The sequence below is a fragment of the Saimiri boliviensis genome, chromosome 17, assembly GCF_048565385.1.
Source record: "Saimiri boliviensis isolate mSaiBol1 chromosome 17, mSaiBol1.pri, whole genome shotgun sequence".
Lineage (NCBI taxonomy): Eukaryota > Metazoa > Chordata > Mammalia > Primates > Cebidae > Saimiri > Saimiri boliviensis.
In genome coordinates this window covers 49,310,820-49,338,779 of record NC_133465.1, presented here as the reverse complement: position 1 = coordinate 49,338,779, position 27,960 = coordinate 49,310,820, and the positions used below count along the sequence as shown (strand labels likewise).

General features: G+C 53.0%; 3 protein-coding genes and 1 pseudogene across 9 annotated transcripts in view; 3 read left to right on the top strand and 1 right to left on the bottom strand.

Moving 5' to 3' along the window:
- The first annotated feature begins 9,123 nt into the window (after nucleotides 1-9,123).
- On the top strand, nucleotides 9,124-9,321 carry LOC120367106 (small nucleolar RNA U3; annotated as a pseudogene).
- Nucleotides 9,322-12,889: 3,568 nt separating this feature from the next.
- On the bottom strand, nucleotides 12,890-23,732 carry NAGS (N-acetylglutamate synthase). 4 transcript variants are annotated; one of them, XR_012514753.1, is made up of 9 exons: nucleotides 23,194-23,732; nucleotides 22,383-22,657; nucleotides 22,050-22,263; nucleotides 21,589-21,769; nucleotides 20,783-20,954; nucleotides 20,503-20,685; nucleotides 14,605-17,021; nucleotides 13,802-14,012; nucleotides 12,890-13,258 (listed from the first exon to the last, which is right to left on the bottom strand). XR_012514753.1 is itself a non-coding variant. In XM_039476930.2 (7 exons), exons 1-7 carry the CDS (start codon nucleotides 23,617-23,619, stop codon nucleotides 19,687-19,689), a joined length of 1,605 nt encoding a protein of 534 aa, XP_039332864.2. In that variant the 5' UTR covers nucleotides 23,620-23,730; the 3' UTR covers nucleotides 17,589-19,686. The 4 variants fall into 4 exon arrangements, 1 of the variants encoding a protein (XP_039332864.2); XR_012514754.1 differs by having other exon boundaries at nucleotides 13,802-13,977; XR_012514752.1 differs by having other exon boundaries at nucleotides 13,802-17,021.
- TMEM101 (transmembrane protein 101) lies at nucleotides 13,302-17,428 on the top strand. The gene is made up of 4 exons (XM_010331495.3): nucleotides 13,302-13,498; nucleotides 13,777-13,957; nucleotides 15,453-15,599; nucleotides 16,401-17,428. The coding sequence occupies exons 1-4, from the start codon at nucleotides 13,362-13,364 to the stop codon at nucleotides 16,707-16,709; spliced, it is 774 nt and encodes a 257-aa protein (XP_010329797.1). The 5' UTR covers nucleotides 13,302-13,361; the 3' UTR covers nucleotides 16,710-17,428.
- Nucleotides 20,548-27,960, top strand: part of PYY (peptide YY) — a 41,935-nt gene continuing 34,522 nt past the window's right edge. For 3 of the 4 annotated variants that reach the window (XM_010331499.3, XM_074389136.1, XM_074389139.1), the window contains exon 1: nucleotides 20,548-20,630. The gene's annotated coding sequence lies outside the window, so the exon portion shown is untranslated. Of the gene's footprint in view, nucleotides 20,631-22,656; nucleotides 23,230-27,960 lie in introns of those variants that run through there. The other variant, XM_074389137.1, reaches the window with a different exon arrangement.

Sequence of the window (27,960 nt, the reverse complement as noted above, 5' to 3'; positions counted from 1 at the left end):
GGCTGCAGTGAGCTGTGATTGAACCACTGCACTCCAGCCTGGTGTCAGCAAGATTCAGTCTCCTTAAAAAAAAAAAAAAAAAAAGCTTTGTTTAGACGGCATTTTAAGGAGGTTAATATGTAAAACACCTGGGCAGATCTCAGGTAGGGGTCTCAGAGCTCTGCCCTCCGTCTCATAGATCTCACCCCTTACCCTTCCTTGGAGTGCCCGAGGAATGCTTTTGAAAACTACTCATTTTAGGTCAGGCGCCGTGGCTCACACCTGTAATCCTAGCACTTTTGGGAGGCCAAGGCAGGTGGATCATGAGGTCAGGAGTTCAAGATCAGCCTGGCCAATATGATGAAACCCCGTCTCTACTAAAAAAATGGAAAAATTAGCTGGGTGTGGTGGCATGCACATGTAGTCCCAGCTACTCGGGAGACTGAGGCAGGAGGATCGCTGGAACTCAGGAGGCAGAGGTTGAAGTGTGCTGAGATCGTGCCACTGCACTCCAGCCTGGCAACAGAGCAAGACTCAAAGAAAGAAAACTACTTATTTTTCAGAAAAAGAATGAGTTCCACTGAGGCCAGGTGACTTGTCTGGAACACAGCCCTAGGCTTTGTCCACTCACGGGCTCCTGATGCAGTGGGACTTCCCAAACTGATGGCATGTGTACCGCTCACTTTCATTTGTCAGAATTAGGCTGACACACAGGAGACTAGTGAAAATGGCAGAAATTGCCACTTAGATTGAAAGGACATTGAACTGTGGAGGAGCGTGGTGCAGAGAGCTTACATCTGTGATGCAGTGTCTCCTTGGCTTTATTTTGGGGTGTTCTCCTTCCTCCCCAAATATACACACATAGACCTCTACACCAGCACCTGATTATCTCACCACCACCATGCACACGCCTTTGGAGTTACTGCCTTTTTTTTTTTTTTTTTTTTTTAAGAGGCGGGGTTTCACCATGTTGGCCGGCTAGGATGGTCTTGAGCTGACCTCGTGATCCGCCCACCTCGGCCTCCGAGAAAGTGTTGGGATTACAGGTGTGAGCCACTGTGCCTGGCCTGGAGTTACTGCTATTTAGACCATCCAATTATTGTGGTATAAACAGCCTTACCACAGTGAGTTGATATTGAATTATGCCATTGAAGTCTGAGCAGCTCATTGCTGATTTCTGTTTGATGTTTTGAAAATCTGAAAATTGCTCAAGCACTTCAATATGAGTGGCTCTAGCTTATGAGCCACTGCTTGAGGAGGGTAAAGACTCCTTGACTTACTTGAAGCTAAGAATATGTGTCTTAAAATCTGTTCTCCTGTGAGACATACTGGTAAAGGAAATAGAGGCATTTCAGTCATATACAGATCGAGTTTGCCGTCCTGCTTGGTACGGTGGCTACAACCTGGAGGCCACTGTGGTGAGAATGTATAGGGCTGGAAGCTGAAATGTACAGGGTGAGTGGTGAGGACAGTGGGAGTGTGGGAGGGAGCTGGTTGTCTGGTTGGAGGATGTTAGATTTACATGGTAGGTTTGCTTTCCTATCACTGCTGGAGGCCATCAGTGCCAGAGAATTCCCCTTTAAGAAACTTGGAATCATCTGCATGTATTGTCTAAGTTTTTGGAGTTTAACATTATCAGATAACAGTATGAAGTACCTGAAAAAGATGCATCTGGGCTGCCATCCACTGGTGATACTCTGTGCTACTGTAATAGATTCAAAATGAATTTGTTCTTTTATGTTATCAAAACCTGACACAGCCAAGCATGGTGTCTCACGCCTGTAATCCCAGCACTTTGGGAGGCCAAGGTGGGCAGTTCATGAGTTCAGGAGTTTGAGACCAGCCTGGGCAACATGGTGAAACCCCATCTCTACTAAAAATACAAAAAAATTAGCTGGGCATGGTGGCATGTGCCTATAATCCCAGCTACTCAGGAGTCTGAGGCAGGAGAATCACCTGAACCCGGGAGGTAGAGATTGCAGTGGGCCCAGATAGGGCCATTGCACTCCAGCCTGGGGGGTAGGACGACACTCCGTCTCAACAACAACAAAAAAGAAAAGTGATCCAGCAGTAGGTTTTGAGGAAAACTTGGAGTTCAAGTTTGGAAAGAGGACAAAGGACCAGTAAAGGATACTGGGGTACAGGGGAAGAAAGAGGGATGTACCTGGTTCTAGACTGGGAAGCAGCAGCAATCTACCTCAGGTTTCTCTAGAGCAGACTCTGGCAGCTGGGACCAAGACTGGTCAGATTGCAGTCACCCTCCTATCTGGCCTGTCTCCCATTTTCCTATAATTTCCAATTTTGTTGAAAAGTGTAAATTGGAACTAAGTTTCTTTTTTTTTTTTTTTTGAGACGGAGTTTCGCTCTTGTTACCCAGGCTGGAGTGCAACGGCGCGATCTCAGCTCACCGCAACCTCCGCCTCCTGGGTTCAGGCAATTCTCCTGTCTCAGCCTCCTGAGTAGCTGGGATTACAGGCATGCGCCACCACGCCCAGCTAATTTTTTGTATTTTTAGTAGAGACGGGGTTTCACCATGTTGACCAGGATGGTCTCGATCTCTTGACCTCGTGATCCACCCGCCTCGGCCTCCCAAAGTGCTGGGATTACAAGCTTGAGCCACCGCGCCCGGCGGAACTAAGTTTCTTAATTGGCAGGGTAAGGTGAGGCTAAGGCATATTTTCAATGACTTACCAACTCACCTTTCCTTTTTCTTTGGTCCTCTGGTGTGGACTCCTGCAGTATTAGACAAGAATTTCTTACAGGTCCTTCATTAAGGGACCAGCAAGTGGTGGCTTCTTTTTGTAATGTGGCCCCTTTTATTATGGTCTGTCTCCTAACTTAAAGGTGCTGCTGCCTAGGCGCGGTGGCTCATGCCTATAATCCCAACACTTTGGGAGGCCAAGGTGGGCGGATCACCTGAGGTCAGGAGTTCAAGACCAGCCTGACCAACATCTAGAAACCCCTTCTCTGCTAAAAATACAAAATTAGCTGGGTGTGGTGGCGCATGCCTGTAATCCCAGCTACTCAGGAGGCTGAGGCAGGAGAATCGCTTTAACCCAGGAAGTGGAGGTTGCGGTGAGTTGAGATCGTGCCATTGCACTCCAGCCTGGGCAATAGCGAAACTCAGTCTCAAAAAAAAAAAAAAAAAAAGTTGTTGCTTATGCTTACTGGAGGAAAGGCGCGTATCTCTCTCTAGAGAGAATATTTATAGATGGCCACTGAGATGTGGTTTCAGCTGAAATCTGAAGAACAAGGTGCCAACCAAGAATGTTTAGATGGAACAGCAAGTGTAAAGTCAGGTTGACCAGAGCTTGGGATGTTCAGGAAGTGATAGAAGACAGGAGGCTGGAGCCTGCTGAGCAGGACTGTAGAGAAGTGGGTGGGGCCAGGCAGTACAGGACCCTACAGTTATCCTAGAGGTTGGGTTCTTTGGCACCGTGGGCAGTCATGGGGCTTGGTTTGGTTTCAGATGGTGGCAGCAGAAGCAAGGAGGCTGCTGGGTTAGGGGTCGGTGCAGCAGTCTAGGTGGGAGACAGTGGTGGCAGAGAATTTGTTTGAGAGCCGACAGGCCTTGATGCACCGAATGTGAGGGGAAGGATGTGAGGGGCGGAGAGGAACCAAGGATGCCTTCTAGATAGATGGCAAACAGTAGGGGAGGAAGAAGTTTGTGGAAGAATTTGGAATTTTTGTATTGCCATTTTGTGTTGCCCAGGAAACACTGAAGAGCAGATGGCAAATGGGCAGCTGGATAACAAGCCTGGGCTTAGAGAAGCATGGGATGGAGCTAGACATTCAGTGACTGTCATCTGTGAACTCTGAGAAGACAAGAGGTTGGGATCCCTGACCACAGTGGGTAGATTTGCTTCAGATAGGAGGGGCCCTTCTTCTTCCCTGACATGACAGTTGGAGGTGAGTCTGTAGATTTGTCAGGGAGGTGAGGGTAAGTGACTTCCTTTCTGGTGGCCCAGTTAACCTGAAAGGGGAATAAGGTAAGACTGTTGACTGCCCTTTAGAGATGCATGCTCATGAATTTTGGGGGTAACCAGGTACCCATTGTGTTCCTCTGCCAATCATGTCGAGTGACCTTAGTGCAGACACAGAGGAGGTGAATAGTGGGTACAGCAAGGGTGAGAGATGTGTCAGGTCTGTACTGTGGAGGGAGAGGGGAGTTGAGCTGAGGATATTTATGAAAGGGATGGAGTATAATAATGATTTGGCTGGGCATAGTGGGTCACGCCTGTAATCTCAGCACTTTGGGAGGCTGAGATGGGTGGATAATGCGGCCAAGAGATCGAGATCATCCTGGCCAATGTGGGGAAACCCTGTCTCTACTAAAAATACGAAAATTAGGCCGGGCGCAGTGGCTTACGCCTGTAATCCAAGCACTTTGGGAGGCCAAGGCGGGTAGATCACAAGGGCAGGAGATCGAGACCATTCTGGCTAATACGGTGAAACCCTGTCTCTACTAAAAATACAAAAAGCCAGATGTGGTGGTGTGTGCCTGTAGTCCCAGCTACTCTGGAAGCTGAGGCAGGAGAATTGCTTGAACCTGGAAAGTGGAGGCTGCAGTGAGCCAAGATCGTGCCACTGTACTCCAGCCTGGGTGACAGAATGAGACTCTGTCTCAAAAAAAAAAAAAATAAATAAAAATAAAAAATATATATATATATGCACAGAAATTAGCAGGGGTGGTGGGTGCCTGTAGTCCCGGCTACTCAGGAGGCTGAGGCAGGAGAATTGCTTGAACACGGGAGGCAGAGATTGCAGTGAGCCGAGATCGCGCCACTGCACTCCAGCCTGGGTGACAGAGTGAGACCCTTCACTCCTGCAAATGTGTGCTGTCATCACATACACTTCAGTTTTGTTCAAATGAGCCTTTTCTGAAAGTGTCCTGCTGTTGCCTTTACGTAGTGGCTCCAGGCAGGACATGTAGCCATGTAACTCAGCGGTCAGTGTGTCGACAGTGCAAACAGGATGCTTCCTGTGCTGGGGCTGGTATCGGAAGCTTAGAACAGATTTCCTGACACTCGATAATGCCAGGGATCTTAGCGTTCATCCCGTATAGTCAAGCCTCCACTTTATATATTCCCTCTAGAGCAGGCGTCCCCAAACTTTTTACACAGGGGGCCAGTTCACTGTCCCTCAGACCATTGGAGGGCCGCCACATACTGTGCTCCTCTCACTGACCACCAATGAAAGAGGTGCCCCTTCCTGAAGTGAGGCGGGAGGCCAGATAAATGGCCTCAGGGGGCCGCAGTTTGGGGACGCCTGCTCTAGAGCGTCCTCAGCAGATTGTCTCTATTTGAACTTTGATTGATGGGGTGCTTGTTACTCAAGGAGGCAACATGTGGCAGCTGTCTGTGCCCTGCTTGTCCTCCAGTGGCGGCTCACCATGAGAGCCAAGGCTAATAATGCTCAGGTGTCCAACAGGGTAGTCCCTGCTCTTTCAGGCTTTGTTTGTTGTTTGTTTTTGCTGGCAGCCCCTAACTCGGCAGATGTGACTGAGAGCTATCTTCTCCATTCAGATGGCTTTTGAAGGATGCTTTCCTAGTTCTTAAGTGTGGCCTCAGCACTGGACATTGTCTGGTAGCACACTGGGACCTTCCCTGCAGCCATTTAATTTACTGTGATGCCGGACAGTACAGCGACTCATTTCTTCTGGCAGGTACATCACACTGTTGACTCAGTTTGATGTGATCAGCAAAATCTGCCCAGACTTCTTCACAGAAGTAGCCATTATGCCAAGTCTTCTCTAGCTCATGTAAGTAGATTTTAAATTCCTAAATACGGAATTTGACATTTATTGCTATTAAATTTTTTTTTTTTTGAGATGGAGTCTCACTCTGTCGCCCAGGCTGGAGCACAGTGGTGTTATTTCTTGGCTCACTGCCACCTCCTGAGTTCAAGTGATTCTCCTGCCTCAGCCTCCCAGGTAGCTGAGATTATAGGCATGCACCACCATGCCTGGCTAATTTTTTTATTATTTTTTTTGAGATGGGAGTTTCGCTCTTGTTACCCAGGCTGGAGTGCAATGGCGTGATCTCGGCTCACCGCAACCTCTGCCTCCTGGGCTCAGGCAATTCTCCTGCCTCAGCCTCCTGAGTAGCTGGGGTTACAGGCATGTGCCACCATGCCCAGCTAATTTTTTTTTGTATTTTTAGTAGAGACGGAGTTTCACCATGTTGACCAGGATGGTCTTGATCTCTTGACCTCGTGATCCACCCGCCTCGGCCTCCCAAAGTGCTGGGATTACAGGCTTGAGCCACTGCACCCGGCGTTAATTTTTGTATTTTTTAGTAGAGATGGGGTTTTGCCATGTTTTCCAAGCTGGTCTTGAACCCCTGACTTAAGGCAATCTGCCCTCCTTGGCCTCCCAAAGTGCTAGGATTACAGGTGTGAGCCACTGCACCTGACCTGCTATTAACTATTTTTAGCCAACAATTTTAGCCTATTAAGAGCTTTAAAAAATCTTGATTCCATAACCCAGTATACTAGCTGTCCATCCCAATGTTGTGTTACTTTTAATTTTTTTTTTTTTTTTTTTTTTTTTGAGACGGAGTTTTGCTCTTGAAGCGAAACTTCTTCTCAAAAAACAAGAAAATAAAGTTGTTTGAGTAAATCTTTTTTTTTTTTTTTTTTTTTTTTTTGAGACGGAGTTTCGCTCTTGTTACCCAGGCTGGAGTGCAATGGCGCGATCTCGGCTCACCGCAACCTCCGCCTCCTGGGTTCAGGCAATTCTCCTGCCTCAGCCTCCTGAGTAGCTGGGATTACAGGCACGCGCCACCATGCCCAGCTAATTTTTTGTATTTTTAGTAGAGACGGGGTTTCACCATGTTGACCAGGATGGTCTTGATCTCTTGACCTCGTGATCCACCCACTTCGGCCTCCCAAAGTGCTGGGATTACAGGCTTGAGCCACCGCGCCCGGCCCCTAGTAAATCTTATTTTTAGTCAACTCGTGGGCACCTAGTGGTCCCCATGTTTTAGGAAATTGCTCAGACATGACATGTTCAATAAGCCCATTTTGAGTTTTGTGAACTGTTGTACTTATGTGACTTGAAAATTTGAAATTTTGCTGAGCTTGAGGCTCTAGCAACCTTCTGTTGGTAATGTTTTCTTAAAGATTATTGACAGTGATTCCTCAAGTTTTTTCCAGTATAATTTGCTTGAACCAGCTCACTTGAACTAATTCTGAGGGGCTTGAGATTAACCAGAGGCTCAGACTCCCGCCCTAGGTTGGTGATAGTTCTGCTACTCTTCCCCTTGTGGGGATAATCTGTGTTATTCATCCCTTTGCTCTCGTCTAGTAGACCTTAACTTTCTTTTTTTTTTTTTAAGACAAGGTCTCCCTTTGTCACCCAGGCTGGAGTGCTGTGGTGTGATCACAGCTTACCACAGCCTCAACCTCCTGGGCTCAAGCAGTCCTTCCGCCTCAGCTTCCCTAGTAGCTGGGACTACAGGGATGTGCCACCACGCCCAGCTAATTTTTGGTATTTTTTGTGGAGGGCAGGTTTCACCATGTTGCTCAGAAGTTCAAGACCAGCCTGGGAGACATAGTGAGACCTCATTTCTACAAAACATTTACTATTACCGGTTTTGAGACAGAATCTTGCTCTGTCACCCAGGCTGGAGTGTCGTGACACCATCTCAGCTCACTGCAACCTCCACTTCCCAGGTTCAAACAATCCTCCTCAGCCTCCCAAGTAGCTGGGACTACAGGCATGCACCACAATGCCAGCTATTTTTTTGTATTTTTAGAGACAGTGTTTCATCACGTTGGCCAGGCTGGTCTTGAACTCCTGACCTCAGGTGATCTGTCCACCTTGGCCTCCCAGAGTGCTGGGATTATAGGTGTGAGCCACCACGGTTGGCCAAGCATGACTGGTTTCTGTCAGGCCTGAGTTCTATCAGATTTTACCTCTGCCCCTAACTAGCAGCATGACTTGGAAACTTAACTTTGTCAAGCATTGGTTTCCTCGTGTGTAAAATCACAGTGCTTGGCTGGGTGCAGTGGTTCATGCCTGTAAATCCCAGCGCTTTGGGAGGCTGAAGCAGGAGGATCGCATGAGTCCAGGAGTTCAAGACCAGCCAGGGCAACACAGTGAAGCCGTCTCTAAAAAAACACAAAAACTAGCTGGGCTTGGTGGCACATACTTGTAGTCCCAGCTATTCAGGAGGCTGAGGTGGGAGGATCACCTGAGCCTGGGAAGTTGAGGCTGCGGTGGCCCGTGACCGCACCACTGTATTTCAGTGCAGGCGACAGAGTGAGAGCCTATCTCAAAAAAAATAGTTCCTTTCCTCAGTTGAGGATGAAATGAAGCTTTTAATGAGATGCCTGGCCCTTCCGTGTGGCCGTTACTATTCTCTTAAGCATTCACTGGGCAGGGCTGGTGAGCACACTGAGAATCCTAGACAGAAGGTCTTGGCTCCTAGGGCAAGGCAGAGGTACTACGCACAAATACTGTGTTCGAGGAGAAGCCGAGCTTCCCGCAAACGCCAGCATGAAGCGTTTTGACCTTTGGCCTAGTGAAAAGAAAGAGCATTCCCTTCCTTTGTGCCCATACAACACCTGGGTGAATTATAGATGATGGCAGATTTCTTAGGCAGTATAGAATGAAGGAGAAGACACCTGACTCCTTCCCAAACTGAGGGAGGGCCCCAGGGGGCCTCAAGCTGCCATTCTGACAGTAGAGAGCAGGTTGTGGGTTTCCAGAAGGAAGTGAGGAAAGAGGATGGGGCCAGCTCTGCACCCCTGGATGCAAGGCCATAAGGCTGAGGATTTTCCTAAGCCTGTCGCACTTGCTTACCCTTGGGGCTGTGGCTTCCCTGAGAGCTAGTCTTGCTGCTCTCGAGGGTGGAGCTCTGGCAGGAGGCCAGGCAGGCCAGAACTACAGCCTGGATTCTTTCCACTGCCATTCCTGGGCTGGGACTGCACTCAGGTGCAGGTGTTGCCAGGAACACAGGTGAGTGCATTGGACTTTCGCGGCCTGAGGCCCTGTCTTCAGTGGCCAGACTGGGCCGGGATCTAGCTGCTGCTGTGATCTCTGGAGCTCCACAAATGTTGGCTGCATGAAAGCAGTTGCGTGCATGTTTGGGGGCAGCCGAAGGCAGAGTTTTTCCTGGGACCCTCTAGAAAGTCAGTGAGAAGCCTGTATTCTCAGGGATCCTTGCTGTAGTTACAAGATAAGCATCTCTGCACATGCAGAGCACTGGTAACTATGAAGAGGCGCAGTCTCCTGAGCGTGACTGGCTGTTGGTGTGGCTTTGCTGCAGCTGCCGTGTGCCATTGGTGATCTTGCTCCTCTTGCTTTGGGAAAGTAAGAGGGAGAGAACAGAGAGTGGGGGTGAAATCAGTGAGCTGCTGTGTGGGTGGGAGTAAGGAGGTGTGGAGGATTACAGGCCATCTTCCCTGATGGTTCTTCATCCCAGCAGGAAGAACGGAACAAGAAGTGGTTAGGGGAGGGGGAGCCGAATGCTGGGATCTCCGGTTAAAGAGGGCTCTTGCCAGAAGCTTAGGTAATACTTAAAATCATGGGGCATGCAGGCAGGGTATCTTTGAGACAATGTTTGGGCACCCAGCACATGGTGAGACCCCTGAATGGTGTCTACTTGTGTCTTTCTCCCCTAGCATCACCGTGCTTGCCAGGGTCCCAGGAGGAGGAGTGAGGCCTGAAGCAGCCATGAGGGCCTGATGCCATCCTGACCCCAGCCCTTCATGGAGCAAGGACAGGGTGGGTGTGGCCACTTCTCCCTCACAATGGCTTATAGTCATAGTGGTGGCATTGGTCTTTCTCAGGAGTCTGGTGGCAGCGTGCCCAGCACCATGCACCTGCCCGACCTCAGGCAGTGTGGTGGACTGTGGGGGGCCTCCACCTGCTCCGTCTCCCTTCCAGGCTGCCCGATGGAGTCTGGCTTCTGGAGCTGAGCCACAATCATCTCAGCCATCTGCCGGTTGGCGCCTTCCAGGGCCTCTGGGGACTGCGGGTGTTGCTGCTTTCTCACAATGTCCTGCGGGATCTGTCTGGTGGGGCCCTGGGGGGCCTGAGGTTCCTGGAGCAGCTGGACCTCAGCCACAACCAGCTGGCCCGTCTACCCCCAGACTTCTCAGCTACCCTGGGCTCTCTGCTCCGCCTGGACCTCTCTCACAACCTGCTCACTTCCCTGGACCCCAACAGCCTGTGGTGCCTGGGGAGCCTGGAGCAGCTTGACCTGAGCTACAACCAGCTGGCTGAACTGGCCGCAGGGGTCTTTGGGGGCCTCTTCCGCCTACGCTGGCTCTCGCTGGCTGGGAACCAGCTGAAGCGGGTAGAGGGGGCTGCACTGGCCACTATGCCAGGCTTGGAAGTCCTCTCTCTGGCTGGGAATGACATCAGTGAGCTGGAGGCCAAGGCGCTTGCAACCTTAGGGGCACTGGGCCTTCTCTCTCTCGTGGGCAACCGACTGCAGCCCCTGGAGTTCAAGGCAGTGGCAGGCATCCGGACGGCAGGCACGTGGCTGCTGTTGGCCAGCAACCCCTGGACATGTGACTGTGACCTGCATCGAGCCTTCGGAAAACTGGGTCACCTGCAGCACCTGCGTGTGGCAGACTTGGGCAACCTGACTTGCGCTGGGCCCGAAAGGCTGTCTGGGGCGATGCTGAGCGGTGTGGAGGCCCAGCTTTGCCTGGCGGAGACTGCCTCTGTGCTGGGCATCACAGGCAGCGTGCTGCTAACTGTGGCTGTGGCTGTGCTGATGGCAGAGCGCAAGCGCAGGCAGGGCCCGGAAGAAGCCGGGGAGCTGGGGAGCTCTCTGGAGAGGTGAGGGGTGCTGCAGAGCAAGGTCAAGGCAGCTAGAGGAGGGAGAACAGAGGCAGGTGTGAGAGAGGAAAAGGGAAGTTCCTCAGAAGTCTGTGGAGCTCAGTTGGAGCTCAGTCCTCCCAGGTATGGAGGAAAAATTAAATATGAAATTTGAACTCAGCTGAATGTGGACACAAACAATGGTCACCAAGTCCCGGAACGGGCTGTGTGAGCCCCTTGAGGCGTTCATCAGTGCTGTTTCGGAGAAATCTATTTCAATCTATTCCTATATATTAGTTATTGAAAAACAATAGACAATCACAGAAACAAGTTGACCTTTTTGGTCACGAAGGGCCCTCATGGCTGGGCTTCATGAGCCCTCTCCTGCCTGTGCGCGGACGAGTGGCCAACTCTGGAGCCCAGGCTGCTGCTTCCCGGTCTCGTGGTGAATCCTCCACAGTCTGGTGAATGTAAATATCTTTTTCCTTCTCCCCTTCCCATTGCAATTTGTTTATTATATTAATTTGCTTATCATATCATTTGCTTATTATATCTGCATTGCCATTTACGTGGGATAAAGCTTATTTTCCCTTAAAGGTATTGTGTGTGTGCCTTTTCTTCTCCCCTCATGCATCTTCTGCACAGAACACCAGGCAGGGGTGGGAGGAACTGGGGGTGGGGGTGGGGGCCACAGAGACAAAGGGCTGTGTTCATGTCTCAGGGCCCAGGCCACCCACCCATCTCCCTCTTCTGACCTGATAGAATGCCAGTATCTGTCCCAACCCTAGAAATGAGGATTTTGCCCGAAGTTCTTCCCTTCTCAGTATCCCTCTGGGAAAGAGGAAAGAGCAGGAAAAGATAGAGAGGGACTTCAGCCCAGAGAAATTGGGCACAGTGGGTACCAAAGCAAGCTGCCGCAATCCTAATCTTCCTCCTTCTCTTCACACAAGTCCCTGGCCTCTGCTGCTGAAGACTGGTTGGAAACAGCTTGCTAAGGTTATGATGGGAGGGTGGGGCGTTGTGCCTGTAGGGGCAGCCCGGGCAGACTCCTAGGACTATTTTATGGACTGTTGTACACAGTCCTGGTTCTGGTCTTCCTCAACACTTTAGGTCTGTACACCATGCCATTTGAAACGGAGAGGTGAAGAGACTGGAAAAAGAAAATCAATTGGAAAGTTGATTCTGTACTATGTGCCTGTATCGTGGTAAAGGAAATTTGTTTTGTTTGGTTGTCACTAGTGCGCAGAGGTAGACAAAATTACTTTTTTTTTTTTTTTTGAGAGGGAGTCTCACTCTGTCTCCCAGGCTGGAATGCAGTGGCACAATCTTGGCTCACTACAACCTCCGTCTCCCTGGTTCAAGTGTTTCTCCTGCCTCAGCCTCCTGAGTAGCTGGGATTACAGGAACATCTGTAAACAGCAAGCAGAAACCCAGGCACCATGTTTGTCCTCATGGAGCTCACAATCTAGTGGGGGGAGACTGTCAATACAAGAATCACAGATACATTGGCTGGGTGTGGTGACTCATGCCTGTAATCCTGGCACTTGGGGAGGCTGAGGCAGCTGGATCAATTGAGGTCAGGAGTTCCAGACCAGCCTGGCCAACATGGTGAAACCCCATGTCCACTAAAAATAAAAATTGGTGGGGTGTGGTGGTGGGTGCCTGTAATCCCAGCTACTTGGGAGGCTGAAGCAGGAGAATTGCTTGAACCCTGGAGGTGGATGCTGTAGTGAGCCAAGATCGCACTACTGTACTCCAGCCTGGGTGACAGAGTGAGACCCTGTCTTAGAAAAAAGTCACAAATACATACTTGCCACCATGCTAAGTGATTCAAAGGAAGGTAGCTAGCTGATGTTATGAGAACATATAACTGGGTGGGGGTGGGAGAAGGGGCTGAGAACACACTGGAGGGGAATGTGGAGACCCCTTGGATGTCTGCTGCAATTAAACTGACAAAAGATGACAATCTGGGCTACAGTGGGAGCATGGCAGCCGGAGAAAATGGACTGACTTGAGATGTCCCAGATGTTCAGATCTCCCTTTTCTCTCAGGGGCCAGGCAAAAGGCAAAGCCCAAAGAGGTGACTTGAGCCAGGAGGCCCCTTGCGTTGAACTTAAAAACAGGGATTTCCTCTGGTGCGTGTATGTACCATTTATTGAACCGCTACTATGTACTAGGACCAACCTGTCACATTTAAAGTTCACAACTCTGAGGCAGGTGTCATTATCCCCATTTCATGATGAATCTCACAAAGTTTGGGTGATGTGCCCAAAATCACACAGGGTTGGAATTAGGATTAGGCCCCTGATCGGGCTGCATTCAAAGATCAGTTTGCACTACGGTCCAAGACTTCTGCTATCCTGAGCCCACGGTTCCTTCTTCTAGTCTAGTTTTCAGTTTTGCAGGGACAAAGATGGGCCCTGAAGTCTCCGTGAGCAGACAAGAAGGCTGGACTTCGCAACTAGAACACCTTAGGTCCGGAACCAGAGAGCGACGCCATTGTTTCTGGGAGGAAAAAGAAGAAAAAGCGCTTAACCCGGAAGTTGCGTGTCCCCCACGCGCCGGCCTCCCTGACGGGTGAGGCCGCAGAGGACTGCCCTTTCCCAAGATGGCGTCAAAGATATGTTCGAGACGGTGGCTGTTGCAGCTGATTATGCAGTTGGGTTCGGTGCTGCTCACACGCTGCCCCTTTTGGGGCTGCTTCAGCCAGCTCATGCTGTACGCTGAGAGGGCTGAGGCACGCCGGTGAGCAGGCCTACGCAGCTGCTAAACGCGGCGGGGGGCGGCGATGTGGGCAAGAAATTGGGGGCTAGAAGTCGGGACCCTTGGACTGGGTGGAATTGGGACCTCTTTGGGAGGGGTTCTGGTCCGGGTGTCGGGCCAAATCTGGTAGGGCGGTCCTGGCCATGAGAGGGGACCCCGGTTTGGGGGAGCAGTGGAGCCTGCGGGAACTCAGGGGGTGTCAAGGTTCTTCCCCCACCCTTTCATTCTGTCCTCGTTGCTTCCCTACTCCTGGCTCGCAGGAAGCCCGACATCCCAGTGCCTTACCTGTATTTCGACATGGGGGCGGCCGTGCTGTGCGCTAGTTTCATGTCCTTTGGCGTGAAGCGGCGCTGGTTCGCGCTGGGGGCCGCACTCCAATTGGCCATTAGCACCTACGCCGCCTACATCGGGGGCTACGTCCACTACGGGGACTGGCTGAAGGTGAGCTCCTCGGCTTCCCTCTGGGTGATGGGGAATCAGAGGCCAGGGCACAGGGCTGTTGGTGGGCGGTAAATGGTGCTGGCCAGGTGCACAGTGCGACGCCTGGGAGGTTCGAAACCCTAGGCTTACGGAGATTACAGAGCGCAGAAATGGATCTTAGAGACTACACAGACTTCCCTTTCACAGTGTGGAAACCGAGGTCCAGAGATGGGAAACAGACTTTCCCAACCACAGTTAGGATACTGGTGGGACCAGAACCCCAGTCACCTGGTTCCCAGAAACTTTTAAACTGTTAGTTTAATAATTTCAGACTCAAGGGGTAAAAGGGACCCTGGAGAGAGTACCTAGTTTTCATAAAGTCATTTTATGACAATGTAATTAGTCTTGGTGTAGCATTTAAGCCAGACCCTGTGCCAGGCACAGTAGGCTTGGAGATAAGGTTGGACAAAGGCACTGTCCTCGAGGAAGAGACTGTCAGACCCTTAGAAGAGGCAGATGTGTGAACAGCTACAGGACAACAAGATCAATGGTTTTGTTTTTGTGGGACAGATCCCATACTGTGTAGAATAAAGGACACCAAGATTAGAGTCTACAGATCTGAGAGCGGGGAAGGGAGAAACACATTGCGTCTGGGTTCTGCCACTTACTTTCTGTAGGACCTGGTAGTTTTCTTTTGTTGTTGTTGTTGTTGCTTTTTTCGAGACGGAGTTTCACTCTTGTTACCCAGGCTGGAGTGCAATGGTGCGATCTCGGCTCACTGTAACCTCCGCCTCCTGGGTTCAAGCAATTCTCCTGCCTCAGCCTCCTGAGTAGCTGGGATTACAGGCGTGCGCCACCATGCCCAGCTAATTTTTTGTATTTTTAGTAGAGACGGGGTTTCACCGTGTTGACCAGGATGATCTCGATCTCTTGATCTCGTGATCCACCCGCCTCAGTCTCCCAAAGTGCTAGGATTACAGGCTTGAGCCTTGTTTTGTTTTGTTTTTTTGAGACAGAGTCTCTCTCTGTCCCTCAGGCTGGAGTGCAATGGTATGATCTCGGCTCACTGCAACTTCCACCTCCTGGGTTCAACCGATTCTCCTGCCTCAGTCTCCCCAGTAGCTGGGATTACAGGCATGCGCCACCACACCCGGCTAATTTTTGTATTTTTAGTAGGGACAGGGTTTCCTCATATTGGCCAGGCTGGTCTTGAACTCCTGACCTCAGGGTAATCTATCTACCTCAGCCTTCCAAAGTGTTGGGATTACAGCCATGAGCCACCATGCCCAGCAAGATGTGACAGTTTTCTTAACCCTCTGGGCCTCAGTTTCTACTTCTATTGAAAACGAAAAAGAGTGATCTGTCTCTGTTACACCTGCCCACCAAGCTCGGAAATGTAAGAAGATTCACCAGATGGAATGGGATGTGTAGAGATGGGCAGTTTTACACTCTGGGAAGCTAGGAGAGATGTGGCGGCTGCAGCGTTCTTGACTGGGATCCCCTTGCCCCGGCCTAGGTCCGTATGTACTCGCGCACAGTTGCCATCGTCGGTGGCTTTCTCGTGTTGGCCAGCGGTGCTGGGGAGCTATACCGCCGGAAACCTCGCAGCCGCTCCCTGCAGTCCACCGGCCAGGTGTTCCTGGGCATCTATCTCATCTGTGTGGTATGTTGGGGGACTGCTGGTTGGAGATGCTGGCTGGGAGCGAAATGTGAGTCCGGGCCTGGCAGAACCCCAGGAAGGTGGACAGAGAATGAGGCCTGTGTGCAGTTCTTGGTGGCCTTGGCTCCTGGGAATTGCCCTGGCCAGCTTCTGGGCCTCAGGGGCCTCCAAGTGCCTGTTGAGAGGCCCTTCTTCCAACAGTGTTGCCCTCAGGTAGATTTGTCATTAAATCCCAACCTTGAGAGCCAGGAGAACAAGATGGGGTGATACTCTCATGGCTTCAGCCCCCAAAGGACTGGAAGGGGATAAAGGAGATTTGGTGGGGTCAGGCCCCAGCTGGGACTGGGTAGCTCTAGGGTAGCTCTAGGTTAGCCATGTAATGATTCTCCCTGATGGTAGCTCTAGGGTAACCACTTACGATTCTCCCTGGTGCTAGGGGAGGCCAGTGTGGATGGGGACATGGACAGGCCCCAGGCCACTTGGTCTCTCATCTTAGTTACCAGGTATGTCTCAAGTATAGCTCTCTGTGTGGGCTCCCATATTCAGAGGCAGGAGCTCCAGTCTGACTGTGGAAATATACTTCCTTCATAGTCCCCAGGGTGAGGGGAGACACAGGCCCTAGTCTTCTGGGACCCCATGGTCTGAGAGAGAGACAAAGGCCCTACTTTCAGAGGGTCTCCAGTCTGAGAAGGGATTCAGAAGCCCTTCTGCAGGGGCTCATCTGCAGGTTCCGTCTCCAAGGTGGGTCTCCCCAGACAGGCTTCCGAGCCTGTTGGAGAGTCTCAGAGGATGATATGTCTCCAGGCCTACTCACTGCAGCACAGCAAAGAGGACCGGCTGGCGTATCTGAACCATCTCCCAGGAGGGGAGCTCATGATCCAGCTGTTCTTCCTGCTGTATGGCGTCCTGGCCCTGGCCTTCCTGTCAGGCTACTACGTGACCCTCGCTGCCCAGATCCTGGCTGTACTGCTGCCCCCAGTCATGCTGCTCATTGATGGCAATGTTGCTTACTGGCACAACACGCGGCGAGTTGAGTTCTGGAACCAGATGAAGCTCCTTGGAGAGAGCGTGGGCATCTTCGGAACTGCTGTCATCCTGGCCACTGATGGCTGAGTTTTATGGCAAGAGGCTGAGATGGGCACAGGGAGCCACTGAGGTGACCCTGCCTTCTTCCTTGCTGGCCCAGTTGCTGTTTATTTATGCTTTTTGGTCTGTTTGATCTTTTGCCTTTTTAAAATTGTTTTTTTCTTTTTTGCATTAAGAGGCAGCTGGTTCATCCACATTTCTGGGCTCAGTGCTTGGGAGGGTGGGAGCCCTGGCATCATTGCCTCACAGGCTTTTTTCCTGTTTGTTAGAGCCGAGGCCAGCTGCCTCCTGGGTACCCTGTCCCTGAGAAGGGAGTATGGCAGGGCTGGGATGCGGGTCCTGAAAGTGGGAGACAGAAGGAAGATGGAGATCAGAAGTGAGCGAGTGTGAACACTTCCTCTTTGAACCTGGCAGATGCAGCTGGGCTCTGCAGTGCTGTTCCGAGACTGAGAGTGAGTGTGTGCCGACACAGTGGTTCAGGCCCAGGAGGGGCAAAGGGGCTGAGCACTACAGAAGTCACATGGGTTCTCAGGGTATGCCAGGGGCAGAAGCAGTACCAGCTATTGCTCACCTCGAGAGCAGCGCAGACCCTGGTCTGCTCGGAGCTGTGCAGGGGTGGAGCAGGCAGCGCCAGCCTTGCCCTCCTGTTGCCTCTGTTTCCAGCTCCGTGGTTGGCCTGGTGGGGTTGGAGTTCCCGCCCAAACACCAGACCACACAGCCTTCCAAAAATAAACATTTTATATAGACATTTGGTTTTGCTTTGCTTCTCTGTGCTCCCCAACAGGGCACTTTGCCATTGGCTGGGACTGATCTTGGGTTTCTCAAAAGACCACATCTGGTTAAGCCCCACCTTGGCCCTCCTGTGATCTTTCCCCTATTCTAAGATTTCCCACAGTTCTTTGGGTCTTTTTTTTTTTTTTAATTTTTTACTTCTTTATTTTTTAGAGACGAGGTCTCACTTTGTTGCCCAGGCTGGTTTCAGACTCCTTGGCTCAAGCGATTCTCCAGCCTCAGCCTCCCAAAGTGCTGGGACTACAGGAATAAGCCACCATGCCCAATGGCTCTCTTTTTCAAGAACTTCAAAATCCTCACTGTACTGTGTGCTTTTGATCTCTCAACTCAATTCCTCTTGTTGTAGCTTGTCTTTTTCTCCCCATTTGGATCTGGTTCTTGTGAAGACATCCTTGGTGAGAGCAGCTAGAGGGAAATAACTTTTTTTTTTTTTGAGACGGAGTTTTGCTCTTGTCACCCAGGCTGGAGTGCAATGGCAAGATCTTGGCTCACCGCAACCTCTGCCTCCCAGGTTCAAGCATTTCTCCTGCCTCACCCTCCTGAGCAGCTGGGATTACAGGCATGCGTCACCATGCCTGGCTAATTTTGTATTTTTAGTAGAGATAGGGTTTCTTCATGTTGGTCGGGCTGGTCTCGAACTCCTGACCTCAGGTGATCTCTCTGCCTCAGCCTCCCAAAGTGCTGGGATTACAGGCATGAGCCACTGCACCCGGCGGAGGGAGAAAACTGTTGTATCCACTGTGAATTGGAATATTTTACATTTTACACATGAAGGAAATGGAGGCTCAGAGAGGGTAAGCAGTTTGCCTCAAGCTACAGAGCAAATCCAGCCCATAGAGCTGGATTTCAGGTCGAGTCTGTTGAATGGCCAAGCCCAGATATGTACTCAATGTGACCCATCTCCTGAGGGGAGACAGAGGCTGCTCTATCCCAGCCCCTCCTGTGCCATGATGGTCTCTCTGTTGACCTCCTTTCTAGTCTATGTGCGTCTGCCAGAAAGTCGCCCCAGCAGCAGTCAGCACGGTGCCTGGCACATCACGGAGCTTCAAAAAATGTCAACGAAACCCCTGGGTTTTGGATTTCTGTCTAGCTGGTCCTGTAGAGACTGGACACAACCTCTAGTAGGGCTGAGGGGAAAACGTCCAAGTTTGAGCTTTTAAGCAAAAGCCATCTTGTAGCGTCTCTGGGCTCTTGTAGGTAAAAGGTGTGCCACTAATGTCTGGGCCTGGCTCAGCCCAGACTGGGAGCTGTGGGTGGCGCACCCACAGGGAAGGGGAGCTGGGGCTGCTGTGGCCTGGTCTGTGGAAGGCAGGATGCTTCCTAACCTCTGGGAGGGAGACAGTGGCAGTGTTCATCCTAGGAGTCCTCTACTCCTTCTAGGAGTCCCCTGGTTCTCCAGCCCTCAAGATCTTTCTCCCAGCATGTGATCCTAGTACTTTGGGAGGCCGAAGAGGGAGGACTGCTTGAGCCCAGGAGTTTGAGACCAGACTTGGTAACATAGTGAGACCTCATCTCTACCAAAAAAAAAAAAAAAAAAAGCCAGATGTGGTGGTGTGTGCCTGTGGTACCAGCTACTAAGGAGGCTGACGTGGGAGGTTTGCTTGAGCCTGAGGTTGGGGCTGCAGTGAGCTGTGATGGCACCACTACTCCAGCCTTGGTAACACAGCGAGACCAGGTCTTTAAAAAAAAGAATCTTGCTCCCACGGGGTCAGTTCTAATTTTCTTTCAAGTGTGAGCTGACTCTCAGAGAAGTATTTGGATTTTAATGAAGTTCTCCTGAAAAACTGCAAAACCCAAAGGAATTTAAATGAATGGTAGAATATCAGGCAGGTGGGGTAATATCTTGGGTAAGGGCGCCTCAAAACAGCACAGAGGCACAGAAACTAGCTCACCCTTAGGGTTAGTCCTGAGTAGATCCCTGGAAGGCACCCTCCCCTCCTCTAATCCCCAGGTTGAAAATCAAAGGCAATTTGGTTGTGGCTTTGGAGTGAGTCGAGCTGGGATCCTAGACTGGCCCTTCTCTTTCCTGTGCTTGTCCCACTTCAGCGCCTCCTCTGGGCAGAGGAGCTGGGGCTACTTTCTCCTGTGTAGATCACTCAGCCATCAAGCCCCATCCAGCCTGTGGCTGGCTGCCTGGGGTCACTCATCCCCAGCAGGCATGGCTTTTGGTCCACCCTGGCTGTTCCAGGGCCTGTAGAGTTCATGGTGAGGGTCAGCTGCCGGGGTCAGAAGCTGGCTTGCAAAAGGAGTCTGGCAGCCCCTTGGCGTGGTTGACCAACTCATAGGAGTCCCGGATATCAGCCAGGCCAAACCAGAAGAAGATCCACTGCTTGTTGGAGAAGCTGCCATCACTGTGTTTGAAGTACCTGGGTGGGGGGAGGTGATGCAGCAAACCGTTTTGAGGGCAAGGCCAGTGCTCATGACTCACTGGTTCTGTATTCAGAGAACATTGAGGACCTACTGCATGCTGGGCACCCAGCTAGGTCCTGCTGTGTGTTATCTCATTTTCTCCTTGCAGTAGAGGCCTGAGCCTGGCACTGTGATGCTCAGCTCACGGGGAAGCAGCTAAGGCTGAGAGAAGTTAGGTACCTTGCCAGGTGCACGGTTAGGAAGGGAGCGGTGCCTTGCTCTCCACACTGCCTCAGCTGTGCAGCAAAGCGGAGGGTTCTTGCTCACTTCCTAGTGCCCACAGAGCAGGGTATAGGGGTGAGGGGGCAGTTACTGAAGCAGAGAGAGGACGGGTGTTCCATTGGAGGTGCCGCGGGCCTCCAATAGAGCCTGAGGGTTAGGATTCCTCAGGGCCCTGGGAGAGGTGGGCTCCGTGGGGGTTAGGTGGTGTCACTTGCTTCCAGGAAAGGAGTGTGATATGTGCTCTAACTTTGGCTTTCTGTGTGTTCTGCCCCTGGGAGGTAGTGAAAGGGAGACCAGTGGAAGAAGAGGAAGCTCAGCCTCCTTGGCACGCTTGGCAAGGGCTGGAGAGAAGAGGGAAGTCGGAGCCCAGCCCGGAGCTGGGAGTGGTGGGACCTACCAGGGATTGATGGGATTGGTGACCCGGGAGCGCCAGAAAAGCGTCTGCAGGTCCCGCAGCAGGCACTCCCACAACATCTGACCGGAGCCTTGGCCCTGGCGGCTGGAGCTCACCACAAATTTGTCCAGGTACGGGGTGCCCCCGAGGACGGGCTCCATAGTCAGAATGGCGGCGGCGTTGTACCTGACCGAGCGGGAGAGCGGCAGGCTGGGACCTCTCCCTGGTCCGAAGTTGGCCGGCTGCCCCCCGAGACCCCGCCCTCTGGGGTTCGCAGGCTCACCCCTCGGAGACGTAGATGGAGTGCAGCCGCGGGCGCAGCGAGGCCAGGTAGTCGTCCCTGAGCTTCTTGCCGAAGCTGGCGTTGACCAGGTTCACTAGACGGCCCTGGTCCAGGTTGTCCAGGCTGCGCACCCGTAGCATCCGCTCGGCGTTCTTGAACAAGGTCCCAGACCCTGGAGGAGGACGAGGAGGGGCTAGTCGGGCAGGAGAGCCGTCTGCCAGCCTGGTGGGGGCTGCAGGTAGGGCAGGGGCTGGTGGAGCAATTTCCGTCTTTGGGAGACCTACGCAGTGAAATGATTTCAGTGGTCTGCATAGATTTATCTGTGATTTTATTTTTTCTCTTTTCTTTTTTTTTTTCTTCCTATGAGCTGTGGCTTTGTTGTATATATGTGATTTTAATTCAAGGAGATGCATTTCCCAGGCAGAGCATGTGCCCCTAGCTCCTCCGGCCGCCGGGAGCCTTTAGTCCCGCCTGTCCCCTGGAAGTCGGCCTCCCGCCGCTGACCCATCCCCGCAACCTAAGCCCCACCCATCTCTCGTGGTGGAGCCCCTCGTGGCCCCGCCCACCGGGCACCTCCCTCTTCCTCTCGTCCCGCCCATTCCTGTAATAACTTCTGAATTCCCTCCAGTCTGCTGGAGTCTCCTCTCTCACCTTTCCCGGGTTTCGGCAGCAGCTGGAGCCGTTGCTGTGATCGCCCTCTACGGCTCCTGGACAGGAGGAGAAGCCGCTCCTCCTGCCCTCAGACACGCAGGCCGGGCCATTGCTCACTCCCGGGACCCAGCCCCCCGCCAGCCCGCCGCCCTCACCCTTGTTGCTGAAGAGCTCGGTGAGCAGCGTGCTGGCGGCGGTGATGACGGCCGAGGAGTGGTGGGGCAGGCGGCTGAGCACGTCCACGATGAGCCGCATCTGCTGCCGCTCTTTTGTGCTCACCCACTCGGCGTTGCTCACCAGGTCCAGGTCGGTGGGCAGGTTCACGTTACTCAGGACCTGTGTCCGGAGCCCGCAGCTGAACCCGCGGCCCACGGCCGGCACGGACTGCGCCCCTGCCCCACGGACCTCTCTTCTTTCTGACCCCTTTATCCTTTCTTCTGCCCGGAGTCCTTGGCCGGGGAGGGCGCAGATCTGGGCACCCGGGGCTGACCCCCTCCCCTATACTCCCTTAGGCTTTTCTACCCACCTGGCTTGCTAGTCAATCTGCGGCCCATCGGGGAAAGGTGCGAGGGGCGCAAGGGAAGGCCGGGATCGCCGGGGAAAGAAAGGGCCGCACCTTGTGACTGCTGTCGCGCAGGCCTCCTGTGTTATTGAGGAAGATGATCTTGGTGGGCCGCAGCGCCTTGGCCAGCGACGCGGTCACCTCCAGGGAGTCGAGAAGCACGGAGCGGCGCGCGGCCGTCTCCCCAATGGGGCACAGGATGGGGATGCTGCCCGACTCCAGGCACCACTGCAGCAGGTCCGTCTCCACCGAGACGATGCCGCCGTAGCTGTGGGCCAGACGTAGTGCTCGAGAGGGCCCCGTCCAGGCCTGCCGGGCGGGGCAGGGTGGGCAGAGTAGCGCGCTCTGAGGACGCCTGGGCGGGCGGGGCGGGAGGGGGGTCCTAACCTGGCATGGGGAGCCGGCTCCGCAGCGCCTAGCACAGACCCGCCGCCAAAAAAAGGCACGGCAGTGGCTGCGTTGTGCCGAAGCGCGTCCACCAGCACCTTGCAGCTCTCGGCCAGCTGCGCCTTGGCCTCCCAGAAGGAAAGACAGCCCGAGGGCGCTGTGGGGGCGGGCAGCCCCAGGACCACCAGCGGCTTCATGTCCATGCGCTGCAAGAAGGCCAGGGCGAAGGCCAGACTGGATACGGCCCGCCGGCACTTGAGCACCTCCTCGTCCACCTGTGGAGGAGTGGGCGTTCAAGGAACGTGACACGGCCCTGAACCGCTGGCTCCCGTGCAGGGCCGTCTCGGTGACCCTACTCTTCGAGGAGCTCTCAGGACCCACTTCTGGCCACCGGTGCCCACCTGCTCCGCCCTTTGTCCCATTGGGCCTTGCCACTCCCTTATCTCACTCTGGGGTACCTCCCGCCCTGCTCCCTGCGACCTTGGACTCTAGGACACCTTTGGGGGAGGGGCAAAGCAGGCGGCTCCTGTCCTGGCCCTTCTGAACCCCTAACGGCGCCAGTGTTGGGGGCCTTCTTCAGGGCATCACATCTGGCAGGTGGGGCCCCCAGGCTCCTCACTCCGTTTGGAGTGAGGCTTCCGGAGGAGCTTACGGGCTCGCCCATTCCCGGCAGCGCTGGTCTGGGCTCTGCCGGGCTCCTTCCAGCTTCCGCTGCGCAGAGCCCGCAGCCTCTTCCTGCCATGCCTGAGGACAGGTGGCCACACAGCCCCAACCCCTCGCTGTGTCACGGCCCACGCCGGGCTCCGCTCACCTCGATGACGGCGAAGGGCTTGTCCGCGGAGTGGTGGTAGGTCTGGAACTGCGTGAGCCAGTGGCGCGCTTCCCCCGGGCTGGCCCCGCACTGGTTGAGGAAGGCCTGGATGTCTCGCTGCACCAGCGAGCGGCCCCGGGGAGCTTCAGGGGGCTCGTGGGGCACCAGGGCCGTGGGAGTCGGCACCCACGACGGCTCCTCGGCGGCCGGCGTCTGGGAGACGTCTTCCGCGCCCGCGGACTCCTCTGGCGGGGGCTGGGCCTGCGCCCAGGCGGTGCTGAGCTGGCGCTCCGGGCTGGTGCCCCTCGATGCCCGCCGCCGCGCGCCGCAGCTCAGCCTCCGGGCGCCCCCAGTGCCTCCTGGGCTGCGCAGCCTCGGGGCCACAGCAGCTGCCCGCAGAACCGCGGTCGTCAGCGCCGTAGCCATGACGACAACCACTTCTTGACCCCCAAGAGTGGCAGTCTGTCTGGAGCGTCTGGCACTGGGGGGGCTCTTAACTTACCGTTGGGCGGGGCTGGACCCGGCCGGGGCGGGGTCCTGACGAGGGACCAGGAGTCACCTCTGGCTGCGTTTGAGGAGGGTCAGACCATGAGTCAGGGGGCGGGGCCACCAGGCTTACCCGCCCCTGGAGGAACTGAATCCACTATCGAGGGTCAGGGGCCGATATTAAATGTGGCGGGTCGTCTTTGATCTCCTGCCAAGGTAGGTTCCAGGGGCAGCTTTGGGAGTCTGCAGGGGATTGGGTGATTGGCATTCTGACGAGGGTAGAAGGGAACGCAGGTGGCTTTGAGCACAGGGCTGGGCAGGGGGTTGGATGGATGGAGCTGGAAAGAGTAGAAGGGGGAGGGTGGTGTGCCGGCTTACTGGAGGGCATGGATGCCTCTGCCCTGTTGCTTGAGCTCAAAGAGGATCCTAATGAATGACCGTGAGGTTACCAGAATTTGAAACTCCAGTCACTGGGTACCAGCTTGAGAAATTCTGTTATATCCTCAAAACACCCCCCAAAATTTCTAATACTTTAGTGTTAAGGTTTTTCTTTATCAAATATCACCTCTGGTTAAAATAAAATAGAGTTTTTCATTTTATTTTTTGAGATGGGGGTCACTCTGTTGCTCAGGCTGGTGTACAGTGGTGCAATCATAGATCACTGCAGCCTCCACCTCCCAGGTTCAAGTGATCCTCTTGCCTCAGCCTCCTGAGCAGCTGGGACCACAAATGCACACCACTATGCCCAGCTAATTAAAAAAAAATTTTTTTTTTTTTGTAGAAATGGGTTTTCACCATGTTGCTCAGGCTGTTCTCAAACTCCTGAGCTCAAGCAGTCCTCCCACTTCTGTCTCCCAAGGTGCTGGAATTACAGGTGTGAACTACCTCACTTGACTTCTTTAAACTTTTTAAGCTTAAAATTTATCCATATTAGGTCTGTAACTAGGCCAGTTTCATTTGCCATAGGAGAAGGCCTTAAGAATCAAGTGAGGAGGTGGGTGGATCATTTGAGGTCAGAAGTTCATGACCAGCCTGGCTAACACGGTGAAACCCCGTCTCTACTAAAAATACAAAAATTAGCCAGGCAGTAGTGGCACGTGCTTGTAATCCCAGCTACTCAGGAGGCTGAGGCCAGAGAATCACTTGAGCTTGGGAGGAGGAGGTTGCAGTGAACTGAGATTGAGCCACTGCACTCCAGTCTGGGTGACAGTGTGAGACCCTGTCTCAAAAAAAAAAAAAAAAAAAAAAGGCGGGCGGGTGGGTTAAAAAAAGAATCAAGTGAGAAGAAAACAATGTTATTACGTTTCTTGGTAACATAGAAGGTTAGCAGGTGCCATGTGTTAAAGATACTCTAGCACCAAGCAAGGCCTTCTTTGTGGTAGAGAAATAGCTAACACATGTGGAATGCCCGGCACTATGCAAGCACTTCACAAATAGTAACTCATTTAATCCAGTGACTCCAGGATAGAGTCAGGATAGATTATTATTCCCATTTTACAGATGAGAAAATGAAAGTAGAGAAATATGTGAGGGTCAAGGTCACTCAGCTCACAAGCCATGGAGCTGGTCTCGGAAGCATAGCAGTTCTGCTCCAGCTCCACACTCTTAAGCAAGTTTTGGAAAGAACTTGAAAGGCTTGAAAACATTTACGGGATATGATTCAATGTTACTTCATACTGTGTCCGTGTGCTGGGCACTGTCTGCTGCACGCATCCTGCCCTTGGGGACACTCTGATCCAGTGGGACCCTCTGTGGTTATAGAGGGGGAAAGAGGACTGACCCTCTGTTGCTGTAGAGGGGAGGTGACCTGGCCAAGGTCACACAGTCGTCCGTGGCACAGCCAGACCCTAAGCACCCTGAGTTCCCAGCGCCGCTCCTCCCTTCCTTGCATGTGGTTTTGTGCTCCCATGCCGGAGTCCTGACTCCTGGGGCTCTGCTTTATTGGGGAGCAGGGCTTGGGCTGCTTCCCTCCTGAGGATTCTCCATGGGAAGCTGAGTGAGCGCGCTGACCCATTTCTGGGATCTTCCCCACAGTCCCCCACCCTTCCAACACACTGTCCCAGGTGGAAGACTCCCTAGTGGAAGGAGGGGCTGACATATGACCTCCTGATTGACTTGTATCTTTTCCCACTTAGAAATCTTGGGTTCCAAGGCAAAGAGTGAAGAAGGGCATGGAGGGGCTGCACCCCCTACCATGTGGGGCCAGCTCCAGGCCCTTCTTTCTCTTCCCTCTTTACTCTCAGGCCCCATCACACACACACTTCTCAGGATCCAGCAGAGGAGGAGGTCTTAGCCCCTAAAAGCGTCATAGTTTTCCTCTCCAAACTCCCGCAACCCAGACGTGCTTTCCCTTTCATAGGCTGCAGGCCACCCCCGCTGACCCCTCTCCACTCAGAATTCCTCCTTCTTGCCTCTGTCCTCTTTGACTCAGACTAGGGCTCCCTGAGGGCAAGGCTGGTATCTCCCTCTGACTGGGGGCTTCCTGGGAGCCCACCCACTTTGGTCCCTGTGGACTGAATCAGCTCCATTGCCCTAAGCCTGTGAGGCAGACTCGGGCTGGGAAGCTGCTTCAGATTCCTTTGGGCCTCATCCCAGAGGGCCGTGTCCCCAGGCAGCCAATGGAGCCCAGGGATAGCAGAGTAGATGATTAACTCCAGGCCTATTGACCCTGGGGCCACTGTGTCCCCTCTACCTCCCCTCTGGTTGGGGAATTGGCCCTGCTTTCTAGAGGAGAAGTGTGGGTGTCTGGGGTCAGCACTCCTACGCAGCCCCGCCCCTCTGAGTTGAAGGCCTGCAGGATCATTGTTGCTGTGTGGGTCCCGCTCACATTTTTTCTTCCTCTAAAACTGGCTGATAGAAGCCGGGCACGGTGGCTCACGCCTGTAATCCCAGCACTTTGGGAGGCCGAGGCGGGTGGATCACAAGGTCAAGAGATCGAGACCATCCTGGTCAACATGGTGAAACCCCGTCTCTACTAAAAATACAGAAAATTAGCTGGGCATGGTGGTGCGTGCCTGTAATCCCAGCTACTCAGCAGGCTGAGGCAGGAGAATTGCCTGAACCCAGGAGGCGGAGGTTGCGGTGAGCCGAGATCGTGCCATTGCACTCCAGCCTGGGTAACAAGAGCGAAACTCTGTCTCAAAAACAAACAAACAAACAAAACAAAACAAAACAAAACAAAACAAAACTGGCTGATAGATTGTTAGAGCAGAGCCTGCCTGTCTCACCAGGCTTGGGTCTTGGAGATCCTGGGATCAGAGACACAGCTTCCACCCAGAAGGGTCAGCGAAGGAGCCAGGTTTAAGCTCAAGGCTTTCCTTCCCATACAGCCCTTCTTGGCTGCAACTCAGCCCAGCAGGGCATGAATGTGACCAGAATCGGCCAGAATGAGGAGCTGTGATTGACACTGACAGTACCATGTCACAGCTCCTGAAGGGAGGCACACACATATGCACAGTACACAAATATAGAGCCCCATAGCCTTCAAATGCAAACAGATACACAATATGTAGACACATGGGTGTACAGAGAGACACAGACACAAGCTTGGAGACCCACACTACCATAGTCGCACAGACACATCTGCATATAGAGGGATGCCCATGTGTATACATACAGGTGTACAGAGGTACACAGATCCACTCAAACACGTTTGCCCATGGAACTGTGCATTCACACAGGCTGGGCGCTGTGGCTCACACCTGTAGTCCCAGCCCTTTGGGAAGCCAAGGTGGGTGGATCACTTGAGGTCAGGAGTTTGACACCAGCTTGGCCAACATAGCGAAACCCCGTCTCTGTTTAAAAAAAAATACAAAAATCAGCTGGGTGTGGTGGCTGGTGCCTCTCAGCTACTAGGAAGGCTGAACATGGGAGGCGGAGGTTTCGGTGAGCCAAGATTGCGCCGCTGCACTCCAGCCTCGGTGACAGAGTGAGACTCTGCCTCAAAAAAAAAAAAAAAAAAAAAAAGTGCACCCTTACAGAGGCATTCTCAGTGACTATGTCACATAGGAACACATGGACATAGACGTGGAAAGACACCTAGAACACACAAAAACACACCCAGCTGTGGCCATTGACAACTACAGGATACTTCGACACACCCAGAGTAGCACAGACCTCCTGACAGTGCCATCTGCCCCATCTACAAAAGCACACAGATACACCCAGGCCCAACCAAAGGTAGACGTGCGGCCGTCATGCTCATGTGACAGAAACCCTGATCGGATCCACCTTCTGTCTGTTCTATGCCTGTACCACACAGCTGAACATGCGTGATGGCTA

Bases quoted from the DNA above. Each gene is read 5' to 3' on its own strand.
- TMEM101 (XM_010331495.3), top strand. From the start codon at position 13,362: ATGGCGTCAAAGATATGTTCGAGACGGTGGCTGTTGCAGCTGATTATG. The intron at 13,499-13,776 runs GTGAGCAGGCCT...CCTGGCTCGCAG, and splicing joins GAGAGGGCTGAGGCACGCCG to GAAGCCCGACATCCCAGTGC. The intron at 15,600-16,400 runs GTATGTTGGGGG...ATATGTCTCCAG, and splicing joins GCATCTATCTCATCTGTGTG to GCCTACTCACTGCAGCACAG.
- NAGS (XM_039476930.2), bottom strand. From the start codon at position 23,619: ATGGCTACGGCGCTGACGACCGCGGTTCTGCGGGCAGCTGCTGTGGCC. The intron at 22,658-23,193 runs GTGAGCGGAGCC...ACTCCTCCACAG, and splicing joins AGCCCTTCGCCGTCATCGAG to GTGGACGAGGAGGTGCTCAA. The intron at 21,770-22,049 runs GTGCGGCCCTTT...CTCCGGACACAG, and splicing joins TGCGCGACAGCAGTCACAAG to GTCCTGAGTAACGTGAACCT.